The 15,977-nt window shown below is 41.3% G+C and overlaps 1 protein-coding gene across 1 annotated transcript in view; it reads left to right on the top strand.

The window, feature by feature from the left end:
- The window catches only part of LOC138526344 (interleukin-5 receptor subunit alpha-like), a 692,931-nt gene that overhangs the window by 613,423 nt on the left and 63,531 nt on the right, over positions 1–15,977 (top strand). Inside the window, exon 9 of the mRNA XM_069636980.1 lies at positions 6,581–6,674. Coding sequence (XP_069493081.1) covers positions 6,581–6,674 — 94 coding nt within the window. The remainder of the gene's footprint in view (positions 1–6,580; positions 6,675–15,977) is intronic.

Here is a 15,977-nt window from a genome sequence, read left to right as displayed (position 1 = left end):
TACCTGTGTGGTCTCCCATCATTCCAGGTGCCCCCAACACTCACCAGCACACAATACTGCCTCCATATAATGGGGAAGCATGTAGTTCAAAACAAATTACAGATGAATTAACAATGGCTGAATGGATCCCTCCCACAAGTGCCCTAGAGGGGCTTGCTTTTCCTCATGCTGTCCTCACTCCACTGGAGGTTTATATGGGTAGAAGAGAAAATGAATATTAGAAGTGAACGAAAGGGAAAGCGCCCCTGCTGCCTGGAGGGCATCAACGAAACATGACCTTCTACCACAGAGCCCACAGGAGTCAAATATAAGCTGGCAACATTTATTTTGTCATTGAGGGTTGAGAGGGTGCATTATTATGGTTGTTTATATTTAGCCACAGAAGAATACAGGTGTTTGTGGCATGGTTTGTGTGTTTCTTACTTTCCCCTATCCATTCATCCATAATAATTTACAAAATTCAGTGGCTCAGTGACATTTGTGACATCTACAAGCAGTCCTGCCTTTCACTTAATTTGATTTGGATTCTGGGACTTGGGTTTAATCTTTTCACATTATTAGTGAAGCTTACTTAGCTGAAGGTGTTATGCATGCCTTGGTTCCTCTTGACTTACATCTGTTTGCTTACTGTGAGAAACCTGAAGGCATTCTCACTCCTAGACCCCTGGCATTCCCTGCGCAGGTGGCCAAGGAAAGGCCATCACTCTTGAATCCTGACACTGTGGGTGGAGAAGCGAGGGAGGATCACCTGGGTGGAGGGTCCTTGGAGACTGGAAGTGGGGGGCCCTTCGGCGAGACATGGTATCCCCTTTACCTGCTGACAACCAACCCAACGCTTCCCTGACCTTTATAGGCTATTGTAAGTCAGCTCCCATTGTGTTCCCCCATGTTAACCCTGACAGTACTGAGACGAAGAAGAGGAAACGAAGAGCAATGAAGACTAAACTCTTTTATCACTCTGGTACTAGGATGAGGAGGATGCCTGTTAAGAACAGTGAAGGACAGGCATGCCCCTTTAATTGTGGTGAGGCAGGGCTAATTGGACATCCACACCTGCAGCCACTCAAGGGGCCGCAGGTGTTTAGAAACAGACCAGCTCACCAGCAAAGAGAGCGACAGGAGAAGCAGCCGGCACGTCTAATTGGAAACCATGCTGAAATGCTGAGGTCTGCAAAGAGAGGCTGTCTAGGGAAGTGTAGTGCAGAAGCCCACCACACGAGTGTCTGAGGGGCAGGAACTGGACCCCTGATGTGAAGAGTAGAAGGCTGTATGATCCAAGCTGCTGGGAAGCCTGTGAACGGGACCAGTGTGTTTTTTGCAATTGCGAAACCCGGTGTACGAGAGTTTGAACTTGTCAGCTCGAGGAATACTTTGTATCGGAGTGGTCACTTGTTTTGGGGAAACGCGTTTTCGAAGGGCTCCGATCCAATCCATTGTAAAAGATTGAAATGCTAGGAATACTTTGTCGTGTGTGGGAGGAAACATGTTCTCTAAAGTCTCTGAATGCTGGGCATGTGAATGAAGCATGGGAGACCCCCTTACACTTCAGCTACTTACCTAAAATGTGGTAGAATATGTTCTGATAATAAGAGGGAGAATGGCTTGCTTGATGGCAGAGGCCAATTACAAGGTAAAGCCTGGTCAAGCACTAGTTATATACATGTATGACCAGAAGGGTTCTCTTGTTAATTGTACTCCTTGCCTGTAATCCTGATCATGGACCCTATACAGCTAGAGATTTACAGGACAAATGATGAGGACCTAACTGAATTGTTGAAAGACTAGATGTGGTTAACTATTTAGTGTACCTAGAAAGGCTCAATCAGCCTCCTAAAGTGTTCCATGTGAATAGTTTGAAGGTTTTCATTACAATAGTTGAAATGGGAGCCCTGCTACTGGCTTCAGATAGGGAAGAAGAGGAGTCTGAGCCTCTCCCTGATCTGGCCCAATCCAGCCCATCTGATGGCTCCATTGAGGGCGTCAAGGTGTCCCCTCAAATGACTCTGCTACAGCAAGATGAGGTGCAGCCTTTGCTCAAGCAATTTGCACCCTTGTTTTCACTTGCACCAGGCCAGACACCTTGGTGTCAGCAAGAGATAGACACTGTAGATAGTGTGCCTACCAAAAGTAGGAGTTACACAATGTAAAATCATGCATCAAGTCTGAGGTCACTAAGATGTTGTAGGGTGATAGAGCCCTCCAATAGCCCTTGGTCCAGTCCTATAGTTCTATCACCAAAAACAGGCACCACAGGTTTGAGTTTCTGTGAGGACGATAGGGCCCTTAATGCTGTCACTAATATAGAGGTTCATCCCCATCCATAAACTGATATGTTAGTTGACAAACTGGGTGATGGCAAGTATCTTAGTACTTTTGATCTCATGTCAGTGTATTGGTAAATATCCTTGAAACAAAATGCCAGGCGGAGGATTCCATTTTCCACACCTGATGGTCTTCACCCTTTCAGGGTAATGCCCTTGGCTTAAATAATGCACCTGATACCTTTTAAAGGCTGGTTCTTCATGTTCTAAAAGGGCTAGATAGATTCTGCATGGCTTACCCTGATGCTATTGCAGTCTTCAGCCGCACTTGGAACGTGAGAAACTCCTTGGGATAGTATTGCAGGACCTACAACAGGCCCACTTGACCATAAAGGCTTCGTGATGGCAGATTGGCTAAGGCTCAGTGACCTACCTTGGGCATGAGTTTGGCGGGGGCAAGATTCAGCCTCTACCCAGTATAGTACAAGTTGTAAAAGACTAGGCGACCCCTATGCCCCAAACCCAGATGAAAGCTTTTCTGTACTCACTTGGTATTACAGGAATTTCATGGCAGACTATGACATCATAGCTGCTCCTTTGACTGCACTCACCACTTCTAAGAAACCTAAAAAGATGACTTGGTCAGAGTAGTGTGAGAAGCCCTTTTAGAGTTCAAATGATTCCCTATGGCAGGCCACTGTTCTTGGGAATCCCGACTACCAGAGATGCCCTCATTGTACAGACTGATGCCTTCGATCCTGGAATTGGAGCACTGCTCTCCTAACTTCTAAGAAACCTAAAAAGGTTTCTTGTCAGAAGAGTGTGAGAAGGCTTCTTAGGGTTTAAAGTATTCCCCGAGCCAGGCCTCTCTTCTCGAGGCTCCTGACTACCAGAGACCCTTTATTGTACAGACTGATGCCTGGAATTGGAGCAGTGTTCTCCCAATTAGATTTAAAAAGGCAGGGAACACCCTATCTTCTTTATCAGCCGTTAGTGTAAGGACAGCGAGTTAAGGTGGGTCAAAGTGGAAAAGGAGTGTTTTACCATTGTGTGGGCCCTAATGAAGTTGAGATCCTTCCTCTTTGGGACGCTCTTAATTATACAAACTGACCATGAGCCCTTAAAATGCCTGAGGAAGATGATGGGAGAGAATCCAAAACTGCTCAGGTTGTTCATAAGATTCTAAGTGATCCGGCCGCGGCTGAATTTGCAGCGGCCGGAACGTTCGTATGAGAAAGGTGCAAACTACCAAAGGTTTGCACCTTTCTCATGCGAACACACTTACATACTCACACCCACACACACAACACACCCATAACAACCCCCCCCCACACCCACACCCTCAGTACACCCACAACCCCAACATATACAGGACATCAAGGGTGAAAGCAGCAGGATGAGTGTTTCTATGCGGTACTGGCCCACCTTGGTGGGTCCAGTCTGCACATGTATCTTTACTGTGGCAGGGTATTTATTATTGGGCAGCAAGCGTGAAGGTAGCATAACGAATGTTCCTACGTGGCAATGGTCCACATTGGTGGGTACAGTCTGGGCATATTTCTTTACTGTGGTATGGCATTTTTTACTGGGCATCAACGTTGAAGGCAGCATGATGTGTGTTGCTATGTGGTATTGGCCCCAAACGGTGGGTCCAGTTTGGACATGTCTTTTTACTGTGGCATTCTATTTTTTACTGGGCATCAAGTGAGAAGGCAGCATAACGAGTGTGTGTCATGGCCTTTGGTACTTGTAAAGCCAACAGAAATATGTTCATGTATATGGTAATACTGTCATATATTGGTGCACCCTCCATGGATATGTATAGGTACCGACATCATGAACACGTTTTTCTACTGGCATATATTGTGTTCAAAGGCTTTATGAAAATGAGCTGGGAAACACTCCTGTACAATGTTGGTGACTTGCATCTACTGGATATTTTCATGTGTTACCCAACAAAGCCCATTACAAACTGTCCATATGCCCAATTATTCAAAGAAAGTGTGCAGAAAAATGAACAATTTTAACCCAATATTTTGGAACATTTCTCATGGAGAGTACCCCCCAGAACCCATCTTGCATGTTTGGGGGAAACATTTACTCCCCTCCAATTAAAAAAATTCACCAGCCGCAACTTGCCAAATGGTGGCATCCTTCTGTTACTTCAGTCTTTGCATATGTAACCCTTTTTCGTCTCTGAACCCTAACTCTGCCATTGTGTGTGCCACAGGCTCGGCCCTCTGGACAGCTATCAAGCTGGGTCATCCCCACACCCTGTAGAGAAGGGAATGCTGTCTGCCATCTCGGGCTGAAGGACAATCCCTTTTATGAATAGATTGTCGAGAATAACCCAATTAGTTATCGTCAATCTGGGTTTCATCTTGGCATGCGTACAGTTGACCAGGGCCAACGACTTAACCTTCGAGTGCAGAAATCTTTGACCCTAAGGAAGAGATACTTGTTTGCCACTTTCATTGACTTTCAAAGGGCTTTTGATGAAATCCCCAGACGCAAACTCTGGGAAAGACTGCTCTCCTTGTGGATCTCTTGCCCCCTACTCAATGTATTCTTTTAACTTTATTTGGATTACAAGGCAGTCGTGAGATGGGGCTTAGATGTTAATATAACTACGCTTTTTAAAGTGGAAACAGGAGTACGCCAAGGCTGATTCCTGGCGCCAACCCTTTTTAAACTATATATAAATGGTTTAATTGTGTCTCTTCTGTCTGTCCCAACAGATGCACTCTCACTTTGATCTAACAAGATACCAATACTAATGTTTGCAGACGATGCAGTATTGGTTTCAGTGACAGCATCAGGCCTTAATAAACAACTTAACTTGCTCACTGCTTTTTGTAAGAATGATGATTTTACCAGAAAACTATTTCAAATCGCAATCCATGTACTTTAGACCCCACATGAAAAAGCAACTAAAATGAAACTTGTTAATTGATGTATCCCCCTTCGGGCAAGTGAGAACCTATTATTATCTAGGTTTAAGGTTTATGGATAACGGAAGATGGGTATAACAAATTAAGGAATCTAATTTAACCTTGTCTAGATACAGTGGGTCAATTTCCCGATTCTCAAGAGAACATGGCAATGGCACAATAGTCCAACATTAACAATATATAAAAAAACAAACCCGCCAAGCAGCGATATACGGTTCGAATTCTGGGGACATTATAGCGGCAGGAAGTTGGTGGTCACTGTAAAAGCTTTTTTGAAACATCTTTTAAATCTGCCAATAAAATTCCCTCATCATCCCACTTCACGAGGAGTCAGGCCTTAATTACATTGAACGGGAATTTTCCCTTAAACCATAATTATTTTTGATTTTCATTTGGAACATTATTATTCACCAAGAAGGGGGTAAGAATTTACCATCGGTAGAACATGTGATAGAGCTATCTAACTATCTTGGATATAGCAATTGCTGGATATCAGCAAACCTAACAGGTCCTATTATTAGATTAGCTATACTAATGGAATCCATGCATAAAGAACTAGAATATTTACTTGATAATAGTATCCCATCATCTACAATGAACAACTGCTGGGCTTGTGAAACAACATAAGGATATGGAAAAAATCTGGATACAATCAAACTGAATCTAGCACGTACATTATTTTGAAAATTCAGATGTGGCGTATTACCATTAAGCAATTGTACTTTCTTATGGGGCCTTACCCCAACTGACCATCGTGCACACTATAATGATAAAAGAGAACCAGAGATTAATTTCCTCATCCTGCGTCCTTTATTTACTAACGTGAGAAGATCTTATTTTATTGGCCTACTTAATGATCTGACTACCCGTAACACAATGGTTGCTTTAAAAATGTGCAACATTTCTAATCGTGATGTTCTTGTTCATGCTGTTGCAACATTATTATTTCAGGCATGGATTTGTAGAAAGAAATTGATTGACTCTCTTTCTCAATTATCTACTTAACTTTCAACAAAATTGTTTGATGAAATAGTGAGGAAAAGTGCAATGCGAACAGTCTATTTAGACCTAGGAGATTATAACTCGGAGCACACGTGTACCCATCATAGAATGCAATGTTAATCACAGAATGTGGTCCTTTTTTAAATTCGAAACTTTGTGGACACGTTATATTACATGTATGTTTTAATTGAAATGATTTATACTGCTATTTTAACTTTTTGTGTTCATTTGTTTATTCTTTGTAACTTGTATGGCCTTGAGCCGAAATAAAGTATTGATTGATTGAATACAGATTTAGGTAACAGGCAATCAGATACATTTGCCATTGCAATATATGGTATTAATTTCCCTCATTGTTTCCAACAGGTGATCCCCCTGGTTTTCATTACACTCTTCCTGCAGTATTAATATCAGTTGGGATAACACTCATTGCATTGGTCACAATTGTCATCAGCAAGAGGTGAGCCAAGAGTGATCACACTCCAATTGTTTCAACTGTTATGATCTAATCTGATTAATTGTAGAATGCTGAAATTCTTTTTTGTATTTTGCTATAACCACATCATGGCCCATCCCTAGTTCCATGTCTGTCTCGACTATAAAAGATTCTTAAGCATATTGTTTTCTTGCAGTGATATTCACACTGCCTCCCATGTGGCCCCATGACTACCTATGTTGTTTACTCTACTTATTCCTTTCATTTGTCAGATCCAGTTCAACACTTCTTTACTTTTTACTTTACTTTATATTATTTATAAAGCGCCGCCATGGACCCTGAGGCTTGAGGGCGCTACAAGACAAACAACAACCAACAGATAAAAAGCCAATATCATAATGCAGTTAAGAACATTGCAACAGGATAAAAAAGCGTCAATAAACTAGTTAAAAAGATGGGTCTTCGGTTTCTTTTTAAAAATTCTCAAGAGATTCCATCCCTCTCATTGCTGGGGGAAGAGTATTCCAGGCTTTAGGTCCAATGGCAAAAAAAGCTGTATTGGAACCGTTCACAGTTCTACACTTTGGAACGAATAGGAGATGGTGTTTGTTCGATCTCAAGACTCTGCTACACGTTCTTGCGGGTAGTAGATGCTGTAGGTAGCTGGGCATATTTCCCATTCTGTACTATAGTCAGCGTTCAGTATAAGATTCTGGATTCCACGGGTAACCAATGAAGAGAGCGTCTAGCTGCCGTAACATGATCTCTACGCTTAACCCTCATAACCACTCTTATGGCTCCATTTTGACAAACTTGAAGTTTGTTTTGATCCGCTTTAACCACTCCAATAATCAATTTTTGCCCCTATGATTGCTCTGGCAATGGTTTCGGCATTGTCCTGTGAAATAAAAGGTCTTAGATGTGCTAACAACTTTATGTAGTAAGCACAGGATGACACGGTAAACTGCTTACATGATGCTTCATGGAGAGGCACTGATCAAATGTCACGCCCCGCGTTTTCACTTTCTTCAGTGAGATGATTTTTTTGCCTCCTAAATGAAAGCTTTCATAGTTTGGGCGACGTTTTTGCAGCATATGAGGTGATTCAATAACTAGAAGCTCAGTTTTGGATTTATTGAGCATGAGCTTATTATAAACCATCCAGGTTTCGATAATGGCAAAGACTTTTCATCCATGTCATGCGAGCCAGATAACGAGATGACACATTTCATGTCATACGTGTAGTTGGTAAATTTCGCACCCTCGTGATCCAGCATGGCAAATAGTGGGGAAGTGAAAATATTATAAAAGCACAGAGAAGTGCAAGCCCCTTGATGCACGCCACACATGATATTAATGGACGCAGATTCAGCCTCTCCACAAAACACCCTACTGTCGCGATTACGAAGAAAAGAGGAGACCCATTGGAAAGCCAATGGGGAAAAATTAGTGACCTCTTTCAACCTGGTGGACATGATGGTATGGTCCACCAGGTCAAATGCCACAGAAAGATCAAGCAACACAAGTTCCAATGTTTGTTGGTATGCCACACGGTTTAGGATCTTTAGTAAGAAGGTAGTGTTTGTGATCGGCCTGTAGTTTCCAGGGAGATCAAGTGGCAAACCTGGCTTCTTCAAGATAGGCATGAACAAAGCCTTCTTAAGATCTTGAGGTACAATTCCTGTCTTCAAGGAGGCATTAATACATCTACAAACAGCTACTAATAGAGTAGGAGAGCAGGTTGTGATGATCATTGTAGTGTGAACATCATTTTTGCACTTAGTGGCCTTGAGTTGTTTAATTATAATTTCCAATTCTTCAACCGAGATTAGCGTGAAGCAAAAGACTGTTATAAGTGGGGATCTCCCAAAACCCCATTCTGGGCTAATATAATCATTACACAGACGAGCAGGACACGACTACGCGCAGCATCGTGGAATATTAGGGCCCAACAGAGCCCAGCTGTAATCATAGGAATTACGTGACTTATCAAACAAGGACCCCATAAGGGGCGCTGGACCTCATTACATAGCCTTGAAAAGGACCTATGGGTCGGAACACCTGTCGGCTGACCACACTTGGAACATAAGAGCCCCCACTGTATCTATAAGAGGTGTTCTCAATGCAATAAGATGAAATAAAACAACAAACAAAACCTCTTGCGACCAAGCACAAAACGTGAGATAACTGTGTGGAAAATCCCTTCTCTCTACTTTAAATTATTTGTTTTCTCAATGATGTCTTCCTTAGTAGTATACAGCTTATCATGCATGGCCTGTTGCCTCACATTGCACCATACATCATTATCTTTAATAGTTCTTTCTGGTGTTGAGTGATTAGTGGACTCTTGCTACTTTAAAATACCAAAAAGCTCCTTAGTATCAGATTGGGCATTTTTTATTCTATTGTTAAAAAAGTTTTTTTTTCCGTCAGGTAGAGCTCGTTTTATAATTAATAGCGGCAGACTTATATGTGCGGAGGGGGTCTTGTAGCACATTATTTTTCCAAACATAGAAAGTTTTAAGGGTTAGTGATTTCAAGTGCTGCAATTCAGCCGTAAACCATGCATTACGCTTAATCTCCGCCTTGGGTATTTGCTTCTTCAACGGGGCTAATATATTGGCAGTTATTTCCAGATTAGAGTATCTGCTTGGAGGTATTCAGTTGGATTGGCTCGTGACTAAGTTGCTTAAATCCAAATTCATCCAAGACTTTTTGAAGCTTACTTGAATCAATATCATCCTTATGATTAAGCCATAGGTTAAAATCTCACATAATCAAATAATTTGAGTTAGTCCTGAGGGGAGAAGGGAGGAAACTAGAAAAATGTGTCAAAAAGTCTACAGTTAGGGTATGAGGTTTATAAATCAGATGTACGTTCAATGTACTTTCAGCATTTAATCCAATTTTAACACAGAGGGAATCAACACCTTTCATGATGTGTCCCTTAGTCTCCCATATATTGAAAGACAGCTTGTGAATAAAAGCAACATCCCCACCACTGCCTGCCTTCCTATCACATCTGATCATCCCATATCCTGGAGGGACGGCCAGATTGCTATGATATGATTGGTTATTTATAACTCGCTCAATACCCAGAGGTTTTTAAGCGCGGACCCGGACATCGAACCTGTGTTGCTCCATGTCGTCTTGCTTCCAAGGCGAGCACGTTGCCACTGAGCTATCCTCCCAGAGGGGCCGCAGCTGCATGTGCCCATGTCTCCGAAATGACACATGCATCTATATTATTATGTTTCAAATGTGTGGCAATCTCAACGGCATGTTTTACCAGTGATCTGGTGTTCAATAGAAGAAATGTGATGTTTGAGTGGGGAGTGATCGGCCATTTAAGCCCAGTTTCGCTAACCGCAGCTTCGTTTGTCATGCCAAAAGCAGTATTAGTTCCTATGAGTTTTCCCGCAGAAGGGGTAGCAGTAGTGGGTTTATTTATGGTTTTGTCGATTGTGCCATAATTAATAGTAGGGAGATCCAATCGATGTATTACGCTTGGGCAGGGGGGCCTACTAGGGGGAGTTGAAGTAACCGAGGCTATTCCCTCCATTCACACAACCCGTATCACAATCCTTTAACACATTACATGAATCGTTGCTAACATTTAATGTGTTCTACCTGTTATTTTTTCTTTTTCATTCAAGTCTACACATGGAATTCCTCTACTGTACCTATATCGTCTTCCTATCATTCAATATCCCTCTTCCATTATCTTTTAACATTTGTGAAAATTGCTGGGCACTCCCATTTCAAAAACTTGTTGTCTTTTGTTCTAGATCCATAAAGTTTCTCCTTGTCTTTATAAATCGTCGTTCCATTTCACCCTTGACGCTACATTTTTTAGTTGCACTGTGTTGAATCATATTTCTCCATAAGTGCATCCAATGAACACCTTCAATTCAGATTCTATTTGAATATATGTAGCTTTGATATTATTGATCACTGTACTTTCCTTATTCTTTCATCTCTATGAGTCATGGAGCCCACACTGGGTTTGCTTTAGTCTTACAGATCATTTTGAGAACAATAGTAGGGATGGAATTGTCTTTTCTCCTACCCCAAATTCTCATAGGATTTCACACAGATAAGTTCTTGTTCCCAAACCTAACTCTTTTTATACCATTCCGCTTACTGCTTCTTTCACTATTCAGGCACATTTCAAACCTGATGATAAGCTTAATATTCTTTCTGTTCCTTAAATTTTTTACTTCCTGGATGCCCATATTTCTGCTGGCCTCACTGCGGTTCATTCTTGGATGGGAACAATTTCCTCTGTCTTAATCTTTCAAGCACAGTAATTATCTCCTTCCTAAGTGTATAAACGGTTAGCTCCCAAAGACTTATGTTCCAAAATCTGCTGCTACATTCCCCCTTGTTCGCTCTGTTCAAGGATCAGCTACTACTGAGTGCCCCCACTTGACATGCGTCTCTAGAGGAGACAGAAGATTTGCCGTCTTTGACCCCAAACTTTGAAAAAATGTACCTTTGGAGATTACCCAGTTTTGAAAGGTGCTCAAAACCTTCCTTTTTAAAGAGTGCCAGAATGGTTAATCTGGTGCTTTGCTTCCCTTCACTACAACTGTGCTATCACCTTTCCTGAGATCCAACTGCTCCTTTATACGGTTAAGTCCGACCTGAGCGCTCTATAAATATTCAAAGGTAAATCAAATCCTTGCCTCATTGTGTTTTCTTTTCCATACTCCTGCTTTTTATTTCTCTTTCCCTTCCTCTATCGTGATACTGATTATGATTGACTACAATCGTGCTTTTCTCTTCAACCCTTGGGTCTCCTTTCAATAGCAAATCTATGCAGCTAAGCACTGTTACTTTTTTCGATTAAGTAATTCAAAATAAATGTGTTCTGTCCATTAATTTTTCTGTTCTAAGTTTCTTACTTTAAATACTTGTTCCCTCACGTCCAAACTATTGCTGTTCACTTTATGTTGATCTACCGATATATGCTCTGCTGTCTTTCAATCTGTCTGCACTCTGCTTTTCATGTTCCTATAGGTTACACATAGTTTACTCATATGTCCCCTTATCTGTAATACCTATGGTGGCTTCCCGAATCCTACCGTCCTCAACTACACTGCTCTGTATTTTATTACTAACGGTGCCAGTGACTCAGTAAATCTCATCACATGGAGTCCGGACTCCATGGGAATGGTAATTTACCGGCACTCTGCCACTGTAATATCCTGGGTATACATGGTGGCAGAGATATTAAGTGCAGTTCACCGGTATACCGTGGGTAACACCAGCGGGATACAGGTAAACTTATAATCAGGGCCTAAAGACTTTAAACAAAAAAAAAGAGTCAACATGGAGATTAAGAGCATTTAAGGAGATATACAAACTTGGACAAACAAGCACATCCAGAAAACATTCTCTGGAACGCAAAGAGGATTTCGGCATCCAATATTGTGCCCTGCTTAAATGCACAAATGTATGGGGAACAGTAAAGTATATTTGCACAACTGTGTCTAAAAATACACTTAAATAAATGCGCATTTGTATCATATTCTCATTAGTGCAGGACGGTTGTGTGTTTCTTGAACTCTTTTGCTGTATCCCTTACTCACTATGGACCCAGCATAATGGCTCCCCAGCCAACATACGCGTGCGGTCACTAAATCCTTATCTCTGCATGCTTTTGAATCCATAATGAAGCTAAGCTCTTCTTCAGAATGAGGAGAGCTTAACAATATTTTAAAACATTTTTTGATATGTATGGGCAGGTTTGTGTAGGATGTCTACATTTGTGAATTTTTTAACTTTAAAACCTGTAGAAATACATTCTGAAACATGCCAAACATCAACTGTATGGCTGCTTTAAGGATCAGTGTGTTACTTTCATCTTCTGTGAAGAAGCAAAAAAGACCTGCTGCTAGCTCCAGCAGTCTATGGTTTAACCAAAGGCAGACCAATGGCCAAGTAAAAGCTGGGCCGGCAAAGTTTTGAGGTTGTGCATTCCTTCTCCTGGCTTTAAGATTCCGCCAATGTCTATTAACTGTGATAGAAAGATGCCTTGTGTGAATAAAGAACTATTTTAGAGCCATTTGAAAAGAGCACACTCCCATTAAACAAATGCAAAATAATTATTTGGTATGTACAAGACTAAGGCACCAGTCGTGGTAAATGTATTATTACACAAAAGGTTTAAATACATCGAGCATTCAATAACTGTATTGCATACATGGTTAAAAACCTTTTAACAAATTACAAATTGGCTTATTTCAGAATATGAAATCGTTAGTCAGCCCATAGTTCTGACCCAACATTTAACATTTCATTAGTAATTCATGTAAGCAAACTGTACTCCCTAATTTCACATTTGCATGCTGGTAAGTGCTTCCTTCTGAGAAGGCCATGTTGTCTCCTCTGTTAAGGATTCCAATCGGGTGTCACACACTAAACCAAGACACTTGGTCTTAGCCTGGGATGTGGTGCTCAATAGGAATGCTTTTTCTTTACTTTCAACGAATTCAAATTGAACCGGTACCCGACCTGTCTCACACCCCCTTTTAATATTCGGCAGCAATCACGATAGGGTGATAATGACAATGGAAATGAAAACAATGCACTTGGTTAACCTTCTAGTATAACATCTCCAAAGCACAAATGAATAGGAGCACTTTTTGAATTAGGATAGAGAGCACCCAAGTTAGGGTTTCCCCCTGCAGTGTTCCCTCAACCCACAAATAATCGAACTCTGAGTGCATAGAAAGAAGCAGCATGTAGTCAGGGATAAGAGGCAGCAAACAGAATCAAAATCCGACATACCCTTTGCAAAGGCCTAAAATGACACTCAGATTTTGAAAAATAATTAATTATATGTGTGTTTAACTAAGGATATGCATATGTTTTATCACAGTACTAGAGATGTTTTCTCACTATCAACCATAAGGTAAGGTATCACAAAAGCATACAGTTCACAAAACGGATTGGAATTGGAAAACCAGTGCAGCCGAATTCACACATGGAAAAGTTGATTTTTTTTGCTAGTTTACAGTTTTAAATGCAAAAATGTTTTTTTCAAAAAACGGGTGGAAACACTGAATTGGAATGGGGTTTTGGGCAGGGAGAGAGATGCTCTGCACAGGGACAATGCAGAAGTGAAAGGAGTGCTATAGCTGGTGGATTGAGGGAGATTTGGAAGGTAGAATGAGGTTGGTCTGTAGGAAAACAGAGCAGTTAAAAAGAGAAAATCGGTTTTAAAAATGAAAGGCAAATTTTGCTTAAACTAATTTATTTAGACTATATTGTTAAAGAAAGCCATGGTACGTTCAAAGATTGATTTGCAACGTCAAACTTGTCTCGCCGGGTTCTGATCTATGTGGGAATTAATTTGAATTACTCCAAATATTACTAATGAGTTACAAGATGAGGTGAATGAAAGAACTGCGCTAATGCTATGAAACAAGAACAGGGTGCACAGAGAATTAGAACAGTCTATACAAGTTATCAAGGTATGGATAGGGTTGCTTGGAGAATGGAACAAAGACAAAAGTCAAGATGGGGTAGACTATGTGTTTTGGGGCGGGGGATACTCACAGTCCGCTCTTAAATTTGGGATTAGGCACAGTCAACCGGGTCTGGACTCCAGGGCTCGGGTCACCAGTTAGCGGCGGACTCTCCTAGCAGAACAACAGCTTGGCCGGTCTGGTCACTGGATAATCAGGAGGGCTGGATGGCAGGGTTGCAGCGGGCATGCAGTTAGTGTGCAAAAACCCAGTCTGGTTTCAGGATGCTTCCCAAAAGAACACCACAGCTTTCCCTCTGGTTATTGGGAATTTTAATGGGATTTCAGGATTGAGGCCTTGCTGGTATGGTCAGCAATGCTTTGGCCTTGCTGGGAGTCTGGAATCAGCTATGCTTTGGCTTTGCAGTCGCATCTGGAATCACCTATGCTTTGGCTTTGCAGTGGGATCAGGAATCTAGCAAGATGAATGTATAAGGTCAGGAACGCAGGCGCAGGAAATTCAGGAAAAAGTCTGTCTAGAGTTCTGTCAGGGACACTTTTTATAGAGCATGGTGACATCATAGAATTATACGGTAGGGCAGGCTTAGCTAAGCATGCCTCTAAACCACTGGATTGGTCAGGGGTGATAGTTACTGCCTTCCTCTCAGCTGATTGGGTGTCAAGTGCTTGATGTCAGATTTATGATGTGAGTTTTACAATGTCCAGAACTCCCACAGTTACTTTAGCTAAAATCCAGATTTTGCCATAAATGGCACATTTGCACATTTGAAGCATCTTAACAAATTACATAAGCAGGTTACAAATTTTATGCAGAACATGCGAGCCCAACTTTCCAGTTTGTGACACATTGTTTCATCCTTCTAATAATCTTTAGTCATTTTTAGTATGAAATATTCGACCTAAAATTCTATAACTTTACACGTGTGTATGGATTATCATAAGGCATGTCAGTATTGAGTTTTACACTGGCATCATGTACACTTTCATTGGAATATCCAATTCTCTGCCATTTCTGTTCCCAAAGTGGCAGTGAAGGCTACAACGTCTTAAATTAAAATCCCACAAAATTACATTAAAACTGTTAACATTTTACATTCCTGTGAATTTATGTTGCAAAAATAACCATCTTTAAAAGTTTCTTAATAAAATAGTCTTTTGAAACAAATGGGCATCCTTTGTCCTTCACTGGAACCATTCTTTTCTCTTCAGCTACCACCATCTGTCAATTCAGCACAGTGTGGGGAGGGGTTTCCTTAGTTTGATTGAAGGTTTATGGCCCCCTCCACTTCACAGGTTAGTGTCCCAGAAGTTCCATTGTAAAAGGCCTCAGCCCAGACAAAAGTCTGCCAAGGTAGCAATTATCACTTGTGTGTTCTAGCATCTACTGTGAGGGGGCTTCTGTTGCTGGCAACCCCCAAGCAGAAACCTGTTTGGGGCTGATTTCCCCCATGTAGCCAATGCAATTTAATTCCTTTATTTATTTTTGTTATAAATCAGAATAAATAAAGCCTGTTGAATAAGATCTCCCCTATATGTGTCAGAGGACAAAATGCCTTCACATTGCTAGATATGGGCAGGGCCTTATCCAACATTCACTATTAAACACGTATTTTTCTTTATTTGCAAAAGTACATTTAAACATGTGGTGATTGCTAGCATTTTCCTTGCAAATCCGATTTTTCTCTTCCCTCTGAATTCCCACATTGTTTTGGAGCCAGAGTTAGTTTCTTGTATGCAGCACTTTGTTTAAATATAGATGCACTGAAATTGACATAGGCCCAGAGAGCCATGGCCTTTTTGACGCATTGATCCTTGACATTTTGTCGCCAAAA

This window comes from Ambystoma mexicanum, chromosome 7p, assembly GCF_040938575.1.
Source record: "Ambystoma mexicanum isolate Mex_15411 chromosome 7p, UKY_AmexF1_1, whole genome shotgun sequence".
NCBI classification, from domain to species: Eukaryota; Metazoa; Chordata; class Amphibia; order Caudata; family Ambystomatidae; genus Ambystoma; species Ambystoma mexicanum.
The sequence above is the reverse complement of the archived record's forward strand: the minus strand, read 5'-3'. Positions and strand labels throughout refer to the sequence as shown.